This window comes from Esox lucius, chromosome 13, assembly GCF_011004845.1.
Source record: "Esox lucius isolate fEsoLuc1 chromosome 13, fEsoLuc1.pri, whole genome shotgun sequence".
NCBI lineage: Eukaryota > Metazoa > Chordata > Actinopteri > Esociformes > Esocidae > Esox > Esox lucius.
The window spans coordinates 23,471,822-23,494,839 of record NC_047581.1 but is presented as its reverse complement, the minus strand read 5'-3'; the positions used below and the strand labels follow the sequence as shown (position 1 = coordinate 23,494,839).

The window sequence follows — 23,018 nt, the reverse complement described above, 5'->3', positions numbered from 1 at the left end:
TCGTTAAAAAAACACGCCTGCGGGTAGCCTTTACTTAGCTGGCCTCTGTAACATTTTTTTTTATTCACAACATACATGTTTTAATAAAGCATGCAGAAACCGTCTTGCTCTGCCCTCAGTGTAGTCTGTGTATCAGAATCTGAATGGGTCTGAGTAGTGGAAGACGCCTTCAGAGATAATTCAACTACCCTTTATCCTCACTTCAAACAAATGCCTGTTTAAATGGCACTAGCACGGCAGGTGGTGCTAAAACCAAGAGAACGCACAAACGTTTTAATCTGTTTTCCTGTTTTTCTTTCCTCCAGCACCAAGTGGAAACATGACTGATACTGAAGACATACTGCAAACAACATTAATAGTTGTAGAATCTCAGTTAGCATTTTCCATTACTCACTGTGTAACAGCTGGATGGAGTCTGAAGGAAAGATTTACAGCTGTAACAATGTGCTAGCTACATTCTCAAATGATTTTGCTTATCACACTACTCATTAATGATCAAAGTAATTTGAAAGAAAAATACAGAAAAGTATGTATATTGTTATATATTATCTCTGCGAATAAACAGTTTCCCTTGAAAGCAAATCAAACTCAAAGGAATTAAACAAGCAGGATGAACAGTTTCTGTAAATATGAAACTATAGTAACATCAACCAAATGAAAACATGAGTGCATGTTATTCATAGAAGTAGTAACATTTAGCATAAAAGTTATTACACCATCCCCTCCCAAAAAGTCAGTTACAGTAAGCTCTCATTAATTGTGCAACATCAGTTGAGAATACCCAAATATTTAACATTAAACCATTCAGTTTTGATTTGGAAACACCATATTCATACAACATAACATATATTACATCTTGCTCACACAGACTTTCAGTAGAAATAATACTTTCATTCATTTAGTCCTTTAAAAAGATTCTATATTAAGGCTTTGCAATACACACCACAGTCCAAGCCAGAATACAAACTCCCAATTTCATACATTAATGAGAAGAATCATGTTTCCACACAGTTGCAGAGCCCACAATGATATGTTAATAGCAAGCTTTAAAAAGGCAACACTACCCTTTCAACAAGACAAAATCCAACACAAATATGACTGTTAACGACACACTACAACGGAAGGTGTTCTGAAAGGAGATTTACGGTTATTCACCACAAACATTTGATCAGATGACTACCGAAAGCCCAAACCAACCCTCAGCCTACAACCTACCGTTGTACAGAACAGAGATAAAGGAATTGTTGAAATATGGTTAGAGTGCCTAGCCTTGGTAGAATTTATTTAGCCATATTGCTTACAGTCATGAAATAATTTCCGGTCTACAGGAGAGGGGGGGGGGGCTATGGGTAAATTTGGAATTCAAATTGATGGAATGAGTGGCTCCTCTCATTCACAGGCACAGAGGAATGGAAGAACAGTTCAGATGTGTCTGTCACCGCCTGTGTTACAGACTAGCTAATAAACATATGGGGCCTATGACAAAAACAGGATTTCTCATTTAGGATTCAATATTGCAATTCCTGAATTGTAAGTAAAATAAATATGAGAAGTTACAGCCATAAGAAAGATACAGACAGTCCAAATAAAGAGTAAAGCTATGATATACGCATTCATTACTTAACCCAAGCAGTGTCTGCGCTGATGAGATAATAATGCCAAATGTTGGCAGCAATTGATAAGAAATGGAAAAGAAAAAATAGGTTAGGTAGGGAAGTAAAAAAACTAAAAGTGCCCTTGTGGATAAAACTCCACTTTGTCTGTCTGCCTGCCTGAGATGGTGCTGCATCATAATGGCTGTGCCTCCACCTTCAGCCCTCCATTACTGTCCACTTGGTTAAGAGGCGTGGATGCTGTGGAGTCATTGTCCTGAAGCACACCTAGTTGAGCTAGTTCCTCCTCTGCATTAGTCCATGACGTCATGGACTCATGTACAGTGACCGTGTGCTCCTCCATCTGCCTCTGAAGGCTGTCCATCTCTTGCCTGCAGGAAACAACGTACTTGTCAGTGCCCTGGCATTAGATTCCTAAATCATTTCAATACACTATCGAAATGTGAGACAAATAGGTCTTGGGAATAAATGATCATATACACTCAGCAGCCAGTTTATTAGCTACATTAAAGTGGAACCGCTCCTATAGGCAGAATTATGTGGACGAGGCTTTCTATATAAAGCAGGCAATGCTTTCAGTTACGGTTTTTGAACATTAAAATGTGAAAAACAAGGGACCTAAGACTTTCCCCTCAGTATGCTCATCGGTGTCAGGCACGCCTGTTCCCGTTTGTCCAAAAAGGTATGCCCTCCTAGGCTTTTCATGCATAACAGTGTCTAGGGTTTGTTGAGAATGGTGTAACAAAAAGAAACCGTAAAAACAGCATCACTGGAATGGTAAGAATTATTTAAGTCTATGGAAAATCTCACAGCCTCATCGGAGGCTTCTGAAATGGCTTGATGTGTAATAAAGGGTTCCAAGCAATGCAGAAGATCGTTGAAACGATTAGCTGACATTTGAAAATATTTGAAATGCATCTCTTCGTCCATGTTACACATCTGCTGAACATCTGTATTCTCCCTCATCTGCTCGAGACATCATTTAAAGGCCTCGTTGACCTCCACCTTCTTTGTCTTCTGTCTTCTAATTAACTGTATGCAAATCAATTCTTCCAACTCATTGTCCTTCTCCTTCTCGTTTAATTTTACTAGTTCTCTCAAACGTGCCATTATAGAAATATAATGGCACTTCCCAAACAATTGCATTATTGACCCAACCTAATCGAATGTACAGATAGCGGTCTGTACTTTTGTAGGCTTTCATTTTGGTATCAGTGTAAGGGGATGGATTCTCCACAAGGTGTATGTACACTCCCCAAAGTTCCGTTCTGGCAGGGATGTCACGGTTTTTAATAATGTAAATAACACAGCGGGGGCTGTATATGGGTCACAGGTGCCGAAGACTTGCAGAGTGTTTGCATACCTTTGTTTTTCATGTTTTGTGAGGTGATCTAAACACTCATGGGCTGTAAAAGTAGAAAATGTGACTGGCTTGAGTATTAACTCCATATAATTCCATGTGTTAGCTGCCATGTTTTAATGTTTTGCCTGCCAGGCTGTCTGGGCAATCACGTGACTGAAAACTATGCATTATATTGGTTACCAACTACACAGGTATTTCTTCCTTGATGTTTTCCTGTACTGCAAACGAACAAACCATTTTGTGCAAAAGCGCCACCTAGTGCAGAAAATATAATGTTTATCTACACAACAAGGCCGCACAACTATAAATGTTGAACACGTCTTCGCAAACCCACACATGACATTAAGTACACAGACCTGTAGAAGTATAAACTAAACTTTACTCGTTATTTATACTCAAATTCGTAGGGCTACTGATAATTACACACATATATAAGACTAAGCAACCAGACCTTGTATCCCTAAGTCCTGTATTTTGAAGCAGTCTGGGTAGGCCCAGGAACACATGCCATTGACTTGTCATCACTAAGCCCTGGGTTTCCAAAGTTTCTGTGTAGCCCCAGGAGCATGTGTCACTGTACGGTTTGTGTTAAAAGACCTACACTTTATGGGCACTTATGATAAATGATGTAAGCATACACACATACGCAAGTCGAAGTGACCAGACTTGTCATCCCTGAGTTCTGGGTCTCTGGCTAGGCCCAGGAACACATGTCATTCTGGGCATCCCTGAGTTCTGGGTCTCTGGGTAGGCCCAGGAACACATGTCATTCTGGGCATCCCAGAGTTCTGGGTCTCTGGGTAGGCCCAGGAACACATGTCATTCTGGGCATCCCAGAGTTCTGGGTCTCTGGGTAGGCCCAGGAACACATGTCATTCTGGGCATCCCAGAGTTCTGGGTCTCTGGGTAGGCCCAGGAACACATGTCATTCTGGGCATCCCAGAGTTCTGGGTTTCTGACCAATCTGGGAACAAATTTTACTGGTACGCTCGTGACAAGAGGAGTAGCTAACTTTACTAAGGAATTCCTACAAATGGCCATTTATGATAACATTTATTTACAAACAAGTTTATATATTTATATTGGTTATGTTTCCTTGCACTCATTTCCCCTAGCTGTCCCTGGTAATCTTCTAAGTAGTAAACCTTTGGAACCACTCACACCCCTCACTACAAGCTTATATCCATAACGATGCAAATCCCTCATTTAAGGTGTCCCTAGACAAATGGAACAACGTATTCATTTACAACACCATTTTCCTTGCTATTTCAAACAAACTTCCTTTCTTACACACACACAAAAATGAACATTATGAAGAGAATAGTGAATTTCATGTAGTGTTTTCATTTTAGAAAAAAATATGCAGAATTAACAGAATTCATTTGAACAATTCTGAATTGTTGTAATTATAACTTACTGAAGGGTTAGGTCTTGTTGTTATCTTTATCTTTGACACCTAAACAAATACTTTGGCCCCTCGAGTCATTTCAGATTTTTGTTTTCTGGGACAGCCCTAACCAAAGCCCACTTCTGGTGATTAAACTGGCTTCTGCTTGGGTTCCTATTCATCTTTCTGAAGTTATTAGAAAGCAGTCATTCTTTGGAGGAACACTGGTATTAACCTTGAAGTTTTCAACTTCTGAAGAAAACAAAGTCATGGTGGTATTTTCTTACTTGAGCTGACGCAAACAGTTGTGCAGGTTATTGAGCGGCTCCTTGTTGACCGAGGTGGAGGGCTTGAGCAGCTCATCCAGCAGGGAGGCAGGCACGGGGCAGGCTGGAATCTTCACTGGGGTCAAGGAGGCAGGACCGGGGCAGGCTGGGATCTTCACTGGGGTTGACGTGTTAGATGGTTCCATTCTCTGCTGCTCAGTGAGGAACGCATGACATCAACACAAAAAGGAGGCTTGAATACTGTGTGATATATGGGAATAACGTTTCATACACCTTCATCAGACCAGGAAATAACATATCATGTAACACTTGGATGTCAAGCAGCTACTCAAAGCAATTAGATAAGCTTGATGTTGTCCCCAACACACCAATATTCACAAATACAATCACTATTCATCTCAAAATCTATGAATATGCCTCACAGATTTTGACTGAACCATCAATAACACTAATTAGATGATGTCTGATAAAAAGAAAACAAAATGGCCCTTTTCTCCTCAGGTAGCTTACCTTGCGGAGGCGGTTCTGTTTGAGGTCCAGTTTGAGCTGCTGGTTCTGGAGCAGGACAGTCTTCATGCTGTTCCTCAGCTCCCCTACCTTGGCCTGCAGCATGAACTTATCCTTCCTGGTGCTGCTCAGCTCTTCCTGTACAGACTCCAGCTCCACCTTAATGCCCTACAATTCAGAGCAAGGCAACATCAGGCCCAAAATGGCCACACAACGGACGTCTGCTAAGAGTTATGGAGCTGTGGGTTAGACCCTGTTTGTGTGTATGTGTGTGTGTGTGTGTGTACCTGTAGAGCTGACTGCAGGCTGTCCAGCTCCCTGTGGCTACACTGCTCCACAATCTCAAGCTGCTGTCTCTGGGCCTCAATCTCTCTCTGTCTCTGTTCCACCTCCCACTTCAGATCTTCCACCTGGGGAGTGAACACAGCGTCAGAGAGCAAACACAGCGTCAGGTGATTTGTTTCAACAACCTATTTCCCCACTGAGCTCCTGGGTTGTGTTCTTTTGGGTTTAGGAAGCCCAAAATGTGTGTTCTTATTAAAAGGTTTTCTCCCTATGGATGGAGATCATGGCTGTGCCTATAGCATTGCTTGATGCGGTACAGCCAGCTAGCTACCTCCTGGTTGGTGAGGGGCTGCTTGCTGAGCTGCTCGTTCAGCTGTTTCTGGAGAATCTGGAGCTGGGAGTGGGCCTCAGACAGCTCCTCCTGGAACCTGGACACCTCCTGAGAGTGTTTCTCATCCTGAGCCCTATGGGGGAACAGGTGTTAGGATGAGACATGGGTCAAACAAAGGTGAGACATAAGATATAAACAAGAATGTTACTTGGGAGTTATGTTGTGTAATTCCATAAACTAGAATGACCGGGCATCCCCCAATGACTCCAACATATAGGCTAATCAAAATGATATAAAATAACTCATTATTGTTTCCAAGCTTATAATCAATAACAACTAATGAAACTTACTGCAGTTTGTGTGCTTCGCTGTGTAAAGCTTTGACCAGCTCCTCCTTGGCCTGCAGGTCCTTCTTGATCTCACACAGCTCCAGCATGGCTGCCCGGTAGTGCCTCCTGTTATGAGCAGCCTCTGCTTTGGCTGCTGCCACCTAGTGGACACAGTACACATTCACAGTCACTGTCTCCAAAGTGTTCATTAGTCATTACTATGTTACAGTTTGGTAATAACTGCACAATTCTGTTGTGGCTGGGCCAGACAGTCTCCCCAGGAACTTGTATGTGTGCTCAATATGTTGCAATGTTGTTTGTTGCTGGGTTGGGTGTATTCACCTGTTCTTTCAGGTCCTTGACTTTGGCTTTTTCCTTCTCCAAGGCGTCCTGTAGAGTCTGGACTAGCTGTTTCATTTGCTGATCTTCCTCCTCCTTGCGTTTCAGTACTGCTTGCACCTGTGGAGAAAGGCACGCATAAATGGGCACACAGAATAGTGTCATCTTATATAATTGCCCAGTGTTTTTAAAGAAGTAATTAGGAATTAAACATTGAAGCATTTTACCTGCAGGTTGAGCTGGACCAGGTCTGCCTCTCTTTTGGCTAGGGCAGTCTCCAAAATATTAGAGTGCTCCCGCAGTGCATTGTGGGACTGCCCAAGTCCTGTCAATTTCCCTCTCTCATGCTCCAGCTCTAGGGATAGCTTCTTATTGGCATCTTCCAGCCTCCTAATCCGCCTCTTAAAGCAACGCGCCTCCTGCAGCTGTGGATGACCAATAAATCAAAAGTCACAATAAGAACTTTGAGGAGCACAAGTAGCCAGAACAATTGGAACTTAGCTTACAGGATGTGGTTAATATAAAAGAGCTATTTCTGAAGCCCCTCTTGTCCCCTAGAACCTAATAAGTAACAATGTGTTCACCATAAAAATGAATGTGTTCATTACAAAAAGCCAAAACATGTTGATCCAACCACTTTCCTTGTTGTTAAAAATACAGTTGTGGAATATTAGGTTTCTAAAGTTAGGGCCATGCTAAATATTATTTTGCCAAATAATTATTTGTTTTTACCCAAATAAAAAACAGTCTCCTAAGTTTTCAATGTAAACATCTTACTTTTTGACCATTATACTTCAAACCTATTTTACGTAATGTAATACCAACGCTGACCCCATGAAGAAACTATTTGAAAATGCAACAACCATAGTGGAATACAAACATTACAAACACAAAACCTTGAACAGTTATTTTAGCAAAATTTGTAAATTTTCCTTTTTTTTGCCCTAAATATGTGCAGCCATTTCCAAAACATGAATTGGAATAGCCACATAGCAGTGGTTCTCTACTCCGGACTTCCAGACCCCTTTTTGTTGTAGCCCCAGACAATCACACCCAATTCAACTCAATGTGGGCCTCATAATTAGTTAACTAGCTGAATCAGCTCTGCTTGGCTGGGGCTACAATAAAAGTCTAAACTGTGACTGGGATACTGAACAACCAGAGTTGGGGACCACTGCCTGAGAGCCCCGACTGTGAGAAATGTTCCCTAAGAGTTAGGGTTAGCAAAGCAACATACAAACCATGACAATAACATCTTCCCTGCTATCCTCATGGACAATCAAGTAATCTTACTTTACAGTCAGTGCTTTCAATTAAGATAGATAAGCCAACAACTTACCTCATCCTCAAGCTCCATTACTTTTTCCTGGTACTCCTCCAGCTCAGTACTGGTGAGGGAGATGACTTCCTGAAGCTCCTTCTCTAGCATGGCCTTGCTGTGGGTGACGGCCTGGAGCTCAGCCTGCAGAGCCTCGATCTTATCCTGGAAGTAGAGGGATGACCCGTTAGGGAGTATGGCCACGGGTTTCTCCTGACCACATGATCATCAAAAACTATGAAGGTAAGTTAGAAGGTCCTGTACCTGCAGGGCCTGGTTGTTGCCTCCATCTGTGACCTGGGCTTTGAGTTTGACCAGCTCGGCCTCTGTGGTCTCCTTGTCAGCCAGGGCCTCTTGGAGTCTGCGACTCAGGATGCCCACTGCATTCTCATAGGCCTTGTGCTTGGCCTTCATCTCCTTCTGTGCGCTGGTCAAATCGGTCCCCAGACGCTTCATTCTCACCTTCTGTTCCGAGATGGCCCTGAGAGAAGAAAATCACACACTTAGACACACCAGTTCACATCTAAATAATTAGACTAAAAGCGATTTTGTCAGAGAGATTGTTATATTCTTCAGCCATTTATAGACATTCACAGTGAATCATATGGGTCATTACTATGGCAACCAAGCTGGTTTAAGAAGCTGGTTTGAGGCTGCAGAAACTTTGTGACTCACTTCTTGGCTTCTGACTGCATCTGCTCCACCTGTTTCTTCAGGCCCTCATTCTCCTCTGTCACGGCTGCTAACTGGCACTGGTCAAACTGCAAGGACTGGGGAGAGGGTGTCAAACACACGCCGGTTATCAAATGTCTATCAACGGTAGAGAGTACAGCCGGATGAGGAAACGGGCGACAACAGTAACGTCACGGAAAATGCTAGCCGCAGGCGTTCGCAGGCTGGAGCGGTGTACCTGTATCTGGGTCTCTAGCTGATCCCTCTCGGTCTGCACAGACTGCAGGTGGTTCTCCAGGCTGTTCATCTGCTGTGTGACCCGGACCACCTCCTTCTGCAGACGGCTTTGCTCCAGCTCAATCTTCAGCTTCTCCCCCTGGGCATCCACCAGCTCCTGCTTCAGCCCCTTCACCTCCGACACCAGGCGCTTCTTGGTCGACTTCAGCTCGCTGATGAGCTGCTCCTTGGAGCTGGCGTCCCGCCTATAGGCCTCCACCATCACCTGACGGACGGGAAACGTGAGGAGATGAGTTGTGTGCGTGGTGTGTTCGCAAACCTTCCCAAAAAGGAAGTAAACAAGGTTTACAGGTTCAGTCATGGACAAGGACCTTCTGCTGCATAAACTGCTCTTTTAACTTCTGCGTTTGTTTCTTCAGGGACCCATTATCCTGCTGCAAAGATTCAATCTAAAAAGAACAAGAAGAAGGTGTTTACATTCCCCTCAAGCTCAAATATGGTCACTGAAAAGCCATATGTCTATGCCTTTTCTGTTTCTCACCTGGGAGGCTTTGACCTGAACCTCCTGTCTGAGCTGATCCAGGATGTCCGAGGCCACCAGCACCTCCTCCCCCAGCCTCTCCGCCCCTTCGTCCAGCTGACTTTTATCAGCCCTGGCCGCCTGAAGCGCCACCTCCAGCACAATCTTTTCATTCTGCAGGTACTGGATGGACTCGTCCTTGGCATTGGTCTCCGTCTGGAGCTCTGTAAGCGTGGCCTCTAGCTCCAGGTAGCGGGCCTCCAGCTGGTTGATTGACTGCTCTTTGGTGTGGAGGCTTTCCTGAGTGGCTGTCAACTGTCTCATTAGATCCAGGTGCTCTTTCTGAAGGGCCTCGAGCTGCAGGTCCTTCTGGGACAGGGTCAACTTCATCTGGAGGAACCAAGAGGTTATATTAGGTGTTGCTGCCAAATAGTAAATCAGAGCAGATGTTACTCTTTTCTTCCATGCTATAGACCTTTTGTCTAGCTCTTGATCGTTTTTTAGATGTCAATGTAAACCCTTACCTTAACTCCTCCAGCGTAACAATACCACTCATGTGAACAACAAAAAGGTTGCCATAACTGATTGCATTAACCGACAACTAAGTATTCACCTGCTCTAACTCCCTCTCCAGGGAGCTGGCTGTGTTGGCCAGTTTCTGTAAGTGTTCTCGCTCCTCCTCAAACTGGTCCAGTTTGTGTTGGAGGTCGTCCTCCACCATGCTTTTGGCCTCCTGGATCTGCTGGTAGGCAGCCTCCTGAGTCATCATGTCAGCCTATGGCCAGAGGACACAGAGAACTGCTCACAAACAATGTGCTTAATAACCTTCCTGACTCAGGGGTTTCTTTTGCTATATACAAATCCCACAATGATTATAAATGGGACAGACCTCGATGCTCTGCAGCTGTACAGCAATGCGCTCCTTCTCTTTGATGGATCGATGCTGGGTCTCTGACAGCTGGTGGGACAGAGTGACATTCTCCAGCTTCAGGTGCTCCAGGACCCCAATCTGGTTCATCTGCCCAGCCTGCGGGGATGGGACGGTGGGGGGCAGCTCAGTTAAACAGCGTGTTATTACCTCGGTAACACCAACTCTGTGTGAAAGGCCCCTATGAATTTATGTTTGGCAAACAACCTTACCTGCATGTTGGCCATTTCACCCTGGAGCCGGACCCGAGCCTCCTGGGCCACCACAAGCTGCTGCTGGTACCACTGGCGGACCTTCTGCAGCGAGTCAATCTCGGCCTGGGAGGTGTTCAGTCGGCTCTGCAGGGTGCTGCGCTCCTGTTGGACCTGCTTAAGTTGACTCTGGAGACCACCCATCTGCTGACGCAACTCCTGGACTGCAGGAAGGACAATATAACAAATCATCCAGAAAACATCTGTAGTTAGCACTGTATAAACATTTCACATAGTCCCTTTTCTGTGGAGGAAGAGACGCTAGCTTAACGCATTATGCCTAAACCGGGTTTACCAGTGTTTTCCCTGGAGGCCATGTTCTGTTGCATCTCCTCCACTTTCCCCATGAGTCTCACATACTGCTCCTCTGCCACTTGCAGGTCATTGCCCAGAGAGGCTAGGCCGGCGTTCTTGCTCTCCAAGTTGCCCTGCAGCTCTACCATGGCCCTCTCTAACTGGGTGCAGCTCTGGCGCAGGGTGGAGACCTCCTTGTTGAGGGAGTTCTGCTTCTCCTGGCTGGCCTGGGCCTGCTCCAACTGGGCCTGCAGCTGGGCGTTGACAGTAGCCAGCTGGGCCTGGAGCTCAGTCTTCTCTTTCAAAGCCTGGAGAGGACAAAGACAGGGATGGTGAGGGAGTGAGCTCCATGATTCTCAGTGGCTGGTGCATAGAGGTATTGTAGGGTATTCCCAGCTATTCCAGGGTGTAGAGGTCTCAACAAGTGGAAGAGGTTAATCATCTTAGTTGATCCTATGTTTTGTGAGTGTTGGGCACCGAGGACAGTGACCAGTCTTTGCTACAGTGTAGGTTAGCTAGTTAGTTACCTGGTTGGCCTCAGAAGACAGAGACTCTAGTTGACCCTCCAATCTCATTTTCTCTTTAAGCACCTGAAGCATTTCATCATGGCCCATCACGGAGCTCTCTAACGACACACTGGAGGAAAAAAATAGTTAGAAGCAGGTTAAGCTGCAATTGACAGGAGCATTCTAGAAAAATACAATATTTCACGGAACATTCTACTGGAAAAGCAAACATCCACCAAAGTACATGCTAATGTGATGTATAACAGCAGTTGTTGAGAAATGTGGATTTGAAGCATCAGCTCGAGTACCCAGAGACGTTTCACAATATTGTTGTAGCCTTGAAGTAGCTTAGCTGATTCACCTATTCAAGGGCATGACAATTAACTGATAAGTTGAATGAGGTGTGCTAGCTGTAGAATAGCAAGCAAGTTGATTTATACAGCAAATACATAGAAGCAATTCAATGTGCTTTAAAAAAATATATAAAAATACAACAAAATAAAAACAAATACTAGAATAAAACCATATATAAAAATCACAATTCAATGTGCTTTACATAGAATAAAAACAAAATAGAATAAAACATACTAAACTGGCAGATACCATAGTAGATTCCGTGAGGAAGTTATGTACCTATAAAAGCTGTAAGGCTGATAGTGTGATTAAGTACTCAGTCATAGGTGCGTGGAAAGAGAAGTGGTTTTAACCAGGATTTAAAAATGGTAGTTTACTCCAGTTGTGTACAGCATAAGTGCTAAACGCAGCTTCTCCATGTTTAGTCTGGACCCTGGGCTCTACTAGCTGACCTGTGTTCATGGATCTAAGAGCCCTGCTCGGTTTATAATCTTTAGAAATATCAGAAACATATCAGAAATAGATCAAATACATGGAAAGGCTGGGGGTGCTAGTGTGGAGGTATGACAACCTCTGATCCAAGTGTTTCAAGGGATTCTACAGTACTATCCCATTCTGTGTCCTAACACACGACAATGTGACGGCGTTTACCTGCTGGAGAAGCTGTCCCTGCGACTGCGTGGTTCTCCCGTCCCCTCCCTGTCCAGCTCTAGCTCCAGCAGTCGCTGTTCATCACTGGCTGCCTGCAGCACCTCCTGCAGTGACGGGAAGTTGCCCATGGCCTCTGGGGCAATCTCTCTGCCCTCCACAGTGTAGTTGTCTCCTCTCTGCCTACTCACTGCTGCGGCCAGCAGGCCATGGGTCCTGGCACCCCTAGTGGAGGTGGACACGCTGCTGTAGGTAGAGCTGTCACTGTCGTTCCCATCCCCACCGGGTCTTGACCCCATCCCTGATTCACTGCCGGCGTCAACCTCCGAGACGTTGTCCTGGAACGATACCGATGACCCCGGCGGGGCCTCCCATGAGGTCATCTCCGAGGGGTTGATCTCTGATGACATCACGCTGACCTCTGACAGGGTGGACACAGAGCTCAGGTTGGACCCCAGGGAGCCCACGGAGGAGTCTGCAGATGCCCTGACCCCACCTCCATCACCAGTAGTGCCCCCTGCTGGCTCAGGGGTCTTGTAGTCAGCCAGTGAGTGGATCTTGCTGGGGCGGGCAGACCGTGACTTCTTCTCCTTGGCCAGCGGGATGCCCAGGCTTCCCAGCTTTGGGCCTCGGGGAACGCTGGTCCTCAAGAAGGAATACTCTGTGGTCATGGAGGTGGTGTTGGCCCGGGGTAGAGCCTCGGGGTGCATCATGAGGTCTGGGTCCAGAGTGCTGAACCCAGTGCGGCTTTTTGGTGTAGTGCGACGAGACTGGAAGAGGAAAGACGGTGGAATGAGAACGAGCAGAGGATGTAGACTACATGTAGACCAGTTCAACCCAAATTGTCCCCACACTGTTTTCTTGTGTGGCACAAAGATGCAATATTCAGGACTGCAATGTGAGAAAAGATTCTCGACCATTCAACTGGAACTAATAACACTGTAGGTCAGTGTTTCTCAACCATATTTTAGATCTCTCCCTGCTCTGTCACACCTGGTTCAAATGATCAGCTCATTATCAAGTCCTTCATGAGCTACATATCAGGTGTTTTAGGGCCGGGAGAAATCTAAAACATGCATGGCAGGGGGGTGTCCAAGAGCAGGGTTGAGAAACACAGGGTTGGCAACCAAACCAGGCGGGAAAACCAGCCAATGCAATGATAGTAGAAACATTTCTGCTTCAGTTCAACTGGGAAGATTTTAACTGACAACTGTATCATGATTAAAGTCTGCCTGTTGGCTTCAGACACACTCTCACCGACTCCTTGTGCCTCTGCACTCGGTACTGTTTGAGCTGTTCCTCCAGGCGTCTGCGAGCATCATGCCGGATCTTCTCCTCATTCTCCATCTCCAGCAATGGCTCTTTGACAGCTGCAGCAAAAAGAGATTTAACACAAGAAATAGAAACTGCTCCAACATACAAAACAGAATAGGCCTACAATACCTTACACTGTCATACAAGCATGCCATTTGTTTTTGAAAAGAAACCACAAATGCGTCCCTCTGTTCAGAGTCATTTTTGCATAAGAAATTAGAGTGCTTGTATGAGACTGTTATCCATCCAACATGGTTAGTTACCACCAACGGAAACGACATGCAACATGTTGTTTACAAGGTCAATTAACCCAAATCCACATAAATCGATGTTAGTGAAGTGCGACAGAAAACGTAGATTAGTATCCCAACTGATTTTTGATTTTAGCTTTCTTGGTTTAGTTGGAAGACAGTTGGTGACATGCCTGATACATGATGCTCTGACTGTAACTGACCAGGTGTGCCGAAAACCAACGAGCAGGTGCCAGTCAGTGCAACTCAGACGGAACGAAATAAAGAAGGTGATACTAAAGAATGCGTTACATTGTAGTCTGTGTGCGAGTAGTTAGCCTCGTTCCCCACAGTAAATAAAATCCTGAGCCTAGGCTGTCATCCAAAACAACATTCACCACAAACAACATCAACAATTAGTTCAAATACAACCATTGCCAAAAGAAGCACATACACCCAAATCAAGCAATTAAATGACCAGAGGAGTAGCACAACGTAAGCCGGCTAAAACAACTAAAGCAGATACCCTCCAGGCCCCTCTTTATAATGGAAGTGTTAAGCACAGGCATGGGAGTTCATATAGGGTATGGGGTAGGCCATTGTCAATAAGTCAGCCTCTGAAGCAACATCCCACAGCAAAGGCTTGGCTGAAATACAGGGGGCGGGCGGGGCAGGGGGTGGGCACGGTACAGGTTACAGTATGCTTACACAATTCAGTCTCCTGCATAGGCATACTCAGTCTGAGCGACTGCAATGCGTCGCCCTTGTGAACAGGGCTCTCAGCACTAGCTCCCTCAGACTTCTCTAGCATGGGTGGTGGGAAAGCGGCCACACCTTGGAGGGGCTCTTCAGACTGGGGGCTGACGGTGGGGCTGGTGCCCTGGGGAGCAGGGGGCAACAGAGGAGGCAGAGGGCCATTTGGTCGGCCGCTGCCTCCAGCGCTTGGCCCCAGGCTCTGTATCTCTTGTTTTCCCCCTGGCACCTCATCTACCTTGACAGAACCTGCAACAAGGGAGTGAGGCGAATTGGGTGTTGACAGGGGAGCGGGTCAGTAAAGTGGGTAAATTCTGGCATCCATCCAGTTTCAGTTTCACCACACAATGAGTGAGTATTGTGATAAAATGTACATGAACTAAACAAAATAAAAATGAATTGAAGGCAAGCCTCCGTGGCACGACTCAAAGGCCTATTGTGTTGTTCATGGTAACCGGTCAAACCAGCTTTTGTCAAGTCAGAATACTCTTTAGAAACTGGAAGTACGATACTATTCACTTAATCAAGAGGAGTGACGGGGAGGAATACTGATACTGTTACACATCATGATATTGTTTTGGATACAATTAAGTTTTGCATAGTTATTTTTACTCTACATGTAAACTAGTATTCTTCTTTCATAGTTTCTTTTTTAACAGGGAGCCAATGGATATTCAACAATTGTATTACCATGACAGCTGCAAAACTATTTTTGTCATGACTTTGTTGTCCCTTTTCAGCAGACATATAATAAACAATGTTTGGAACATTGAATTGCAATACATATAATCACCACCTAATTATTGTGAGTTAGTGGGAAATTCCCAGATCTAATCCACACACGCATGTCAATAGAGTGATACATTTTTACTGAAGTCAAGGTTTGTAGGAATAACAACCAAGTATGTCTTAATCCACTTCAGGGGACTGTCAAGTGACAGTGGCTTGTGGATATGTTATATAAGGCAAGGCTAAGAACTCTGACAGTCAGGCCTGCAATTCTCCGTAATGCATTACTATAATCTATTCACATAGGTTTAGGCTCGTTGGAATTTTTCTACACTTAAATATAAAACAACTTTAAGGGCATTAACAAAGGGAACACTCACCATTAACAACATCTTCCAGTGCAGTTGGCTTCTCAAGCCCTTCTTTCTTCAGTAAACAAGTGTCATTTTCCACAGGATCAGCACCAACCGTTCTAGACAGTGGTGTTAGGTCATGCTGATGGTTTTCTCCATTTGATGTCTCCATCACAGCAACGTCTGATTTGTGGTTTTCCATTTGCATACAGAATCAAATGATGTCGCACTGGTGCCCATGTGGGAATAGAGATGCAAGTGTCTGGGCGTAGCTATAATCTCCTCAAAACATGATCTTCACGTTTCGGTAGCTGAAAAGGTTGTATACTATTCATGCATCTAAGGAAGATGCAAAAATGTCCTCCTCTGAAAATGTAAAACATCAAGATTGATTTGCAATTTAGTTGGAATATCAACCTATAGCTTACTTGCCAATTATCAACTAAAGTATTCAGTCTAATCAAAGAAAGTAATCTAAATGCAAGTTAGCGGTAATTACCTAGGGAAGTGTGGAAATTGGACAAATAAGGTGCGTTGCGAATAACATTGTACAAGCAAGGGACAGCATAATAAATTCAGCGAAATGTTCTAACCAATTAAGTATTTATAGTTTGTATGAAACCCGATTTAGTCATGACTAAAGCTGTGTAGCAAGTTAAGTGGATTGAGTTACTAAATATAGCTAGCTAGCGAACTTTACTGACTAGACCGCCTTGCATTAATACAATCAAGTATCATTAGGTTAACCGGTTTTGATAATTCAGTAGTAGCTACTCAGATATTAGATCAGTTAAATCGACAGTTTTACCCAATTCATTGGATTGCTTATTTCCAAAGTCATAAGTAGTGAACAGCTAAAAAAAAATATGAGAACAATGTTGATAGCAAACTAGAACCTTCCTAGTTAGCCAACTAGCCAATTGCAATGACAGCACCAGATTTAGTCTCGATACAACAAGCTAGCGTTAGCTAGGTGGCTAACTACCTATCATTAACAAGACAGCTACTAGCTAACAGGGAATCATCTGACAAGTATATAAAATATATTATGGAGATTGCTAAATTTTAACTGTAATTGCAGTACCAACCTGTCAGGCAAAAAGAGGCTACGTTTGCTGTCTAACATTACCTAGCCGCACAGCTAACAAGCTAGTTGTGTTAACTAGCAGTGTGTTGTGATCCTGCCAGGCTCACGTACTGGGTCAGCATCAGGTCTATCGTATCGTTCTGATATCACTCCAGTTCACTAAGTTGTGTAATGTATAAACGAATGAAAATTGTGAAAATATTTAAGAATGATACATAACTGAAACGAATTTATGACATGACAATAATTAAAATACACAGAAAATGTTTTGAAAGCGAACCTTTATCAGGTGCCTCCTCTTTCAGCTTCTACGTGGCTAAATGGACTCCATTACTATACTACTCCGACTAGAAACATGACATCGTTTTGTGAAATAATACCTAGCAAATATATATTAAATAATTATCTATTTTGAATTATATTTAACACATTATTGTTATTGTGTATATAAGCATGCATAGATTCCAAGCCTTTGCTAGGAAATTTGATTTTAAGGCCAAAAAACCCAGACTAGTTTTTGACCGGACGGTAATAAACAAACGGACCAATGACGTTTTTGCTCGTGCGGGGTATTCTGGGTGTAACGGTGTTAAAGCACAAATTATTTTACTCCCTCTTGCGTCCATGGAGCAAACTGTGCCCTATTTGTCCGAAATTCACACATACATGTTCTCTGCTCTGCATTAAAATAAAAACTATGCTCAATAAAGTATAGTAATATACTGATCTTTTACTCTTATCCAAAATGTATTTAACAAAATGAAAAGTTTGAAAAAATCTATTCTGACTATATATCGTATTGTAATTCTTTTAGTAATTGTTTCTTTAATCACACTCAACAAGCAAATGACATTAATATAAAGATATAATAAATTGCTTATAGCTGATGATGTGAGAACAGTAGATATGTTTCATTAATATAAATATTGCAGTATCTAAAGCAAATATACATAATCTATTATATAATCCAGTGATTTATAAAACACACAAACTTTAAAGACCTGAATCAATATATTCTGGACCTTTTCAGCTTAAGATTTAGAAATTACAGAATTAAAATTTTCTGTAAAATCATCTCAACAGATAACCTTACAAGGTACAGACAAAAGGGGTAAGAACCAGCGAACTCAGAAAAGTGCAAGGAGATGTATACCTTTGCCATAAAAACGTCTGATAATCATTGACTATAGTATAGCGAATTGGTCATTTAGCCCCATGTTTAACCTGTCCACGGGAGAATAAGGAATCCTCTGGTCTGCACGTGTAGTCAACAAGAAATGTATCCGCATCTTGTTTCACCATAGGACTCGCCCACTCACTGACGTGCTTATCATCGAACGTTCTTAGGAATTACTAGCATTGACAGGGCAGTAAACACGCGATTGCCTCCTGATTTGTCCTTAAAGCTGTTAAAGTCAACACGATGAACGGTTAAGATTTTGATTTATAGGCCATGACTATCAGACAATTGTATTAAATCCATATAATATAAATGCAGATGATCAAGATGAAGAATTTTTCAACATACTTTCCTAAACTTTACAAATTTATTCAGAACTTTACACTTTTATTACGATGCACATATCAAGTATATTTATGGTAAGTAGCCTTCCTACATGATTGTCTCTACCAAGAAGCGTATCCAGTGGCATTTTTATATGTAAAAAATGGTGGGGCACAAATCATTTCAAAATATAGGATACATACCAGTAAAGCTACAAAACTCCCTCTTGCTACTGGTGTGATTATTTAACACATCAACAAACAGCGAGGCTCCACAAAACACTTTTAACGACAGAGCGGCTTGCTTCTACCAGGTGTTGTAGTACACATACTGGAGAGAGAGAGAGAGACCTTCTAGTGTAATTGCTTTCCTTCTCTCTCACACACATGTACAATTACCACTGTCACATTTACAAACCAATGTGCCTACAGGGCCATACGCGAAGAGCAATGAGCTGAACACCACTGAAGGCCACAACGAAGCGCAAAGACAGCTTTGTAGGAATACAGATCCATTCTATGACAACAACCTTAATAGATAAGCATGGACACACTGACACCACTGACACATCACCATCTATATCAATAGATCCTGCACAAAAATATGACCAATGAACGGACCAGCACACAGGCAGGATGATAAAATATGCTTTTACTCACCAAGGCTGAGGGCTCACTTGAAGTGAAAGGTGGCTTCTTCCTCTGGGCAAACGTTTTGATTACTTTGGGAATGATTACTTTGATTACTTTGGGAATGTCATGTAGCTGCTGAATCAGCTGGCTTTCGATGGACAACATGGCCAATGCGTTGAGTCACGGCTGTCCCATGGCATTGTGAGTGAAGGTTTTTACCCTCTTCAAGGTGGAAAAGTTCCTCTCTGACTCGGATGTCGTCATAGGTGTCATGATCATTTTCAGCAGAGTGATGCTCTCAGCAAAAGCCTCCTCTAGGTTGTTCTCATGGATGGATCTTAACAGACACAGGGCCGTCTTACCAGTGTGAAGCTCAGTGTGGCGGTATAGAGTGGTCAGCTCAGACTTCAACTTTTCCCTGTTTCCTAGAGGCCATAGTTTCACTGCACAGTCAAGCTCAGATGTAGGGAATGACAGAAACAATTCTGGGAAGAGGGACCAGCTTGGCAGCTATCAGGTGGTCACTTTGTTTAAAGGAGATGACTGTGTCGCATGCCTCCTTCATCACCGGCGCTGTGTTGGTTACTTGTCGGCCTGGCTCGTCTGTTCCATCGTGAACAGTGGCAGCCCATTTATCAGTTTGCTTCCGCATATTCTGGACATTGTCCTTGAAACAGGTGAGTGCATTGCTAATCCCAGATGCATCGATGCTACGTTTTTGCAGAGTGTTGAATAAAACATCAACTTCTGGCAAAAAAGGAAGATTTATTTTCCCAACAGCTGCAGAAAGGCTCGGTCCCAGAGTTTATGCCTCAATTATGGTGGCCTCATCCCATCCTGGTTGTGTGCGTATGTCCTCCATACACAGGAGCAGCGCAGCGTGGCTTTCCCAAACTGCATTGACACTTCTACTTTTAAAGTTCCATCGTACAGCGGGTGGCCGTGGAATGCGTCTCTGTGTTGCCTCAGCAAGTGCGGCAACACGTTTTGGAGCGCCAGAGAAAAAGGTGGCAAAAGCAGTTAAATCTACAAAAAACACCTTCAGGATGCTCATCCTTGCTGAACAAAGTTGCTGCAAGGTCAGGTTGCTGCAAACTGGGCATGTGGGTATGTTTCTTTCATTAGCGTCCACTCATTACAGCTGCACCATCATAAGTCTGAGTGATCAACTTTTCTCCCAGCTTCAGTGGTTCCAGCACACCCTTGATGGTATTTGAGAAGCCGAGTCCAGTTTTATCTTTGGCTTCAAAAACTTCAAAAACCTCTCTGTCACTGTATTGTCAGACAACACATATGTATCACAACACAACCACCATTTGTGATTTACAGGAGACATCAGTTGTCTGATCTGCCTGTATGGCAACAAATGATCTCTCGTCCACTTGTTTGGCTATCTCCTCCCTGTTCACTTCATACATACAGTCCAACAGTTCGTTTTGTACAGTGCTAGATGTCCCTTTGAAGATGGGCTGAGCGTCATAGTGCCTCTGAAGTCTCAAATCGCCCTCACACATAGTCTCGAAAATGCATGTGAATATTCCAGGATTCAGGGAGTCCAACGACTCGTCGTGCCCCTGCAGTGCAGTTTAACATTTTCCGCACAATTTATTACATGATATGATCCGACTGAGAACGTACCTGTTTTCCTCCACCTGTTTGTTATGCTGCTCAATGGAGTGCCTGTATGCACTGTCAACTTGGGCTACGACATTTACCCTTCCAAGTAAGCCCAATTTCACAGCATTGTCCAGATGACTCCCGCTGCTCTCATTGCAATCCTCTCAGAAAGATGTTTCAAATCTTTGTAACCGGTCCTCGACCAAGTACCATCTCCACCAAATAGCAGAAATGGAAAACAGAAGAGTGCCTTCTTTTGTATGCTAACTGTATGCCACTTTTTCTTCAAAAACCACTTCTCGTTAAACCTGCAGTTACTTTTACCAGCAGTTTGAATGATGACAATATCCCGTGGTTGAGCACCAAGTCGCTATATTTCAAGTATCTCCTCCAAATTAAGGGTTTCAAACAGAGCTTGAGTTTGAAATCCACTCTATTCATTTTCGCAAGTTATCTGGTGTTTGTGAAGCTAACAAGCTAGCTAAGACAATCTACCCTCCTCGCTCTTCTTGCCAACTAATGTTGGTGCCAGACAGACAGACAGACAGCAATCAGGTCTGAAATACGAAATTATGCTGTAGTGGGGCTACCGGCTGTCAGCCCCACTTGGCATCAAATTCGTGTGATCTACATTTATCACACTAACATTCTGAGCATGCGTATTAATATTTTCACACGTACAATGTACATTGCATTGTGAGAGAGGGGCTAACCCCAGATTCACGCTTAGCCTATGGCTTACTATTGCGAACTCGAATCGGCAGAACGCAGTCTGAAGCAGCAAGGCAGGGACCAATGAAAATCCTAACACAAATGGTATCCAATGTAGGAAGATGCTATATTCATAAATAATAAATTATAGGAATTAATCTTTAAAAAATGTACATAATTTTGTTGCAGTTCTTTCTGTTGACAACAGGTGGGGCTGTGCCCCACCTGCCCCTAATGACCAGTCGCCCCTGAACATATCATCTTTAATGGCACAGGTAGCAGTTGTACTCGCCTTGCAATCAGGGTCACTTCAACCCTACTCTGCTACAACTTTTCCCACCCATTTTCCTATACTGTATATAACATGTTACTCCAAATCAATGGTCTGCAGTTGACCTACTAAAAGGGAAATATAGAACGTGTTCTCACACATCGTTCTAAGCATCGTGCATTCGTAATTATGTTTCTGTGTAAAAATTGACGGAGTGCCAAATTCGTGAGCGCTTCAGTACAACCCCCTGTGATTTCTGCATGCGGGTCCACGAACGATGAAAGCGCGCCCCCGAGACTTCAGGTGAATGGAGAGTGGGAGCGAGACCGGGGTTACGGTTCAGTGTGTGTCGGAGAAAAGGACGAAATTAAGAAAATGAACTGCAACAGCTCGTTCTGGGCACATGTGTTCATGACAGCGTATCTACTATGGGTCACGGGTTGTGTTGCACAGAAAGTAAGTATTACATTTTTGGTCTTTGTTTAGTCTCATTTGCCTCATGAAAAAGCGCAATGAATTGTTTAACCCGTCAGCGGGGTTCTAGTTAGGCTACTGTCTGAAAACTTTTAAGCAAGAAGGCAACTGTATTAGGTTTCCTTGTTGTTGTGTAGTTGTTTTCCACACAGTTAAAGACAGCTTAAAGAGTTTCCTGTGTAATGTGTGACATTCTTGTGAGCATACTGTACATGTTACGCACTGAAAGCGAGTTGTACTATGTTTTAGTATATATGTAAACACAACACCCGTGTATACGCAGTGCTCACCTGCAGATGTTTGAATATAGATTACTGAATAAAATAAATCGAATATTATTATCTTAAAAATAATATATGGAGACCAGTTGTTATTGACATACAGTACCAGTCAAAAGTTAGGGCACACCAACACTATTTCTTTGTTTACCTTTTTCGACATTGTTGAATAATAGTGTAGGCATGATAACTATGAACTAACACATCATGTAGTAGCCAAAAAAAGTGTTAAACAGATCAAAACACATTTCATATAGTAGTTTCATCAAAGTAGCTACCTTTTGCCTTGATGACAGCTTTACACACTTTTGGGTTTCTCTCAACCTGCTCTTGAGGTTGTCACATGGAATGCATTTCAATTAACCAGCGTGCCTTGTTAAAAGTTAATTTGTGGAATTTCTTTCTTTAATGTGTACGAGCCAATATGTTGTGTTGTGACAAGGAATGGTTCATGTACAAAGGACCATAATTCTGTCTGTACTGTAGTAGTTCATATTATGGCCAGAACAGCTCAAATAAAGAGAAATGACAGTATCTCATCATTCTAAGAGATTAAGTTCAGTAATTCTGGAACATTTAAAGAACTTTGGAAGTTTTCTTCAAGTGCATTCGCAAAAAACATCAAGCTGTATGATGAAACTGGTTCTCTAGAGGACTGCCACTTGAAAAGGAAGACATAGAGTTACTTTGGCTGCAGAGGATAATTTCATTAGAGTTGCCAGCCTCGGAAATCTGCAATTAACTGCACCTCAAATAAATGCTTCACAGAGTTCATCTCAACATCAACTGTTCATAGGAGACTGCATTTATCTAGCCTTCATGGTCAAATTGCTGCAAAGAAACCACTACCGAAGGACACCAATAAGAAGAGACTTGCTTGAGCCAAGAAACACAAG

General features: G+C 43.3%; 2 protein-coding genes across 6 annotated transcripts in view; one reads left to right on the top strand and one right to left on the bottom strand.

The window, feature by feature from the left end:
- Positions 1-34: 34 nt before the first annotated feature.
- On the bottom strand, positions 35-17,098 carry golga3 (golgin A3). 5 transcript variants are annotated; one of them, XM_010876566.5, is made up of 24 exons: positions 16,916-17,098; positions 15,576-15,914; positions 14,422-14,715; positions 13,427-13,539; positions 12,173-12,939; positions 11,189-11,297; positions 10,663-10,969; positions 10,329-10,531; positions 10,078-10,215; positions 9,802-9,963; positions 9,210-9,578; positions 9,040-9,117; positions 8,670-8,933; positions 8,435-8,529; positions 8,024-8,240; positions 7,781-7,924; positions 6,669-6,866; positions 6,445-6,561; positions 6,124-6,263; positions 5,774-5,906; positions 5,445-5,567; positions 5,161-5,325; positions 4,651-4,841; positions 35-1,984 (listed from the first exon to the last, which is right to left on the bottom strand). In XM_010876566.5, the coding sequence occupies exons 2-24, from the start codon at positions 15,754-15,756 to the stop codon at positions 1,789-1,791; spliced, it is 4,704 nt and encodes a 1,567-aa protein (XP_010874868.2). In that variant the 5' UTR covers positions 15,757-15,914; positions 16,916-17,098; the 3' UTR covers positions 35-1,788. The 5 variants fall into 5 exon arrangements, with proteins under 5 accessions (XP_010874868.2, XP_010874872.2, XP_010874869.2 ...); XM_010876570.5 differs by having other exon boundaries at positions 14,548-14,715; XM_010876567.4 differs by lacking the exon at positions 16,916-17,098 and adding an exon at positions 16,637-16,903.
- A 4,538-nt stretch (positions 17,099-21,636) lies between these two features.
- Positions 21,637-23,018, top strand: part of si:dkey-112e17.1 — a 29,733-nt gene continuing 28,351 nt past the window's right edge. Inside the window, exon 1 of the mRNA XM_010876558.4 lies at positions 21,637-21,826. Coding sequence (XP_010874860.2) covers positions 21,746-21,826 — 81 coding nt within the window. The 5' untranslated portion in view covers positions 21,637-21,745. The remainder of the gene's footprint in view (positions 21,827-23,018) is intronic.

Coding starts and splice junctions, on each gene's coding strand:
- golga3 (XM_010876566.5), bottom strand. CDS start 15,756: ATGCAAATGGAAAACCACAAATCAGACGTTGCTGTGATGGAGACATCA. Junction 10,532..10,662: donor GGCCTCCAGGGAAAACACTG/GTAAACCCGGTT, acceptor TCCTTCCTGCAG/TCCAGGAGTTGCGTCAGCAG. Junction 1,985..4,650: donor AACTGTTTGCGTCAGCTCAA/GTAAGAAAATAC, acceptor TGTTTCCTGCAG/GCAAGAGATGGACAGCCTTC.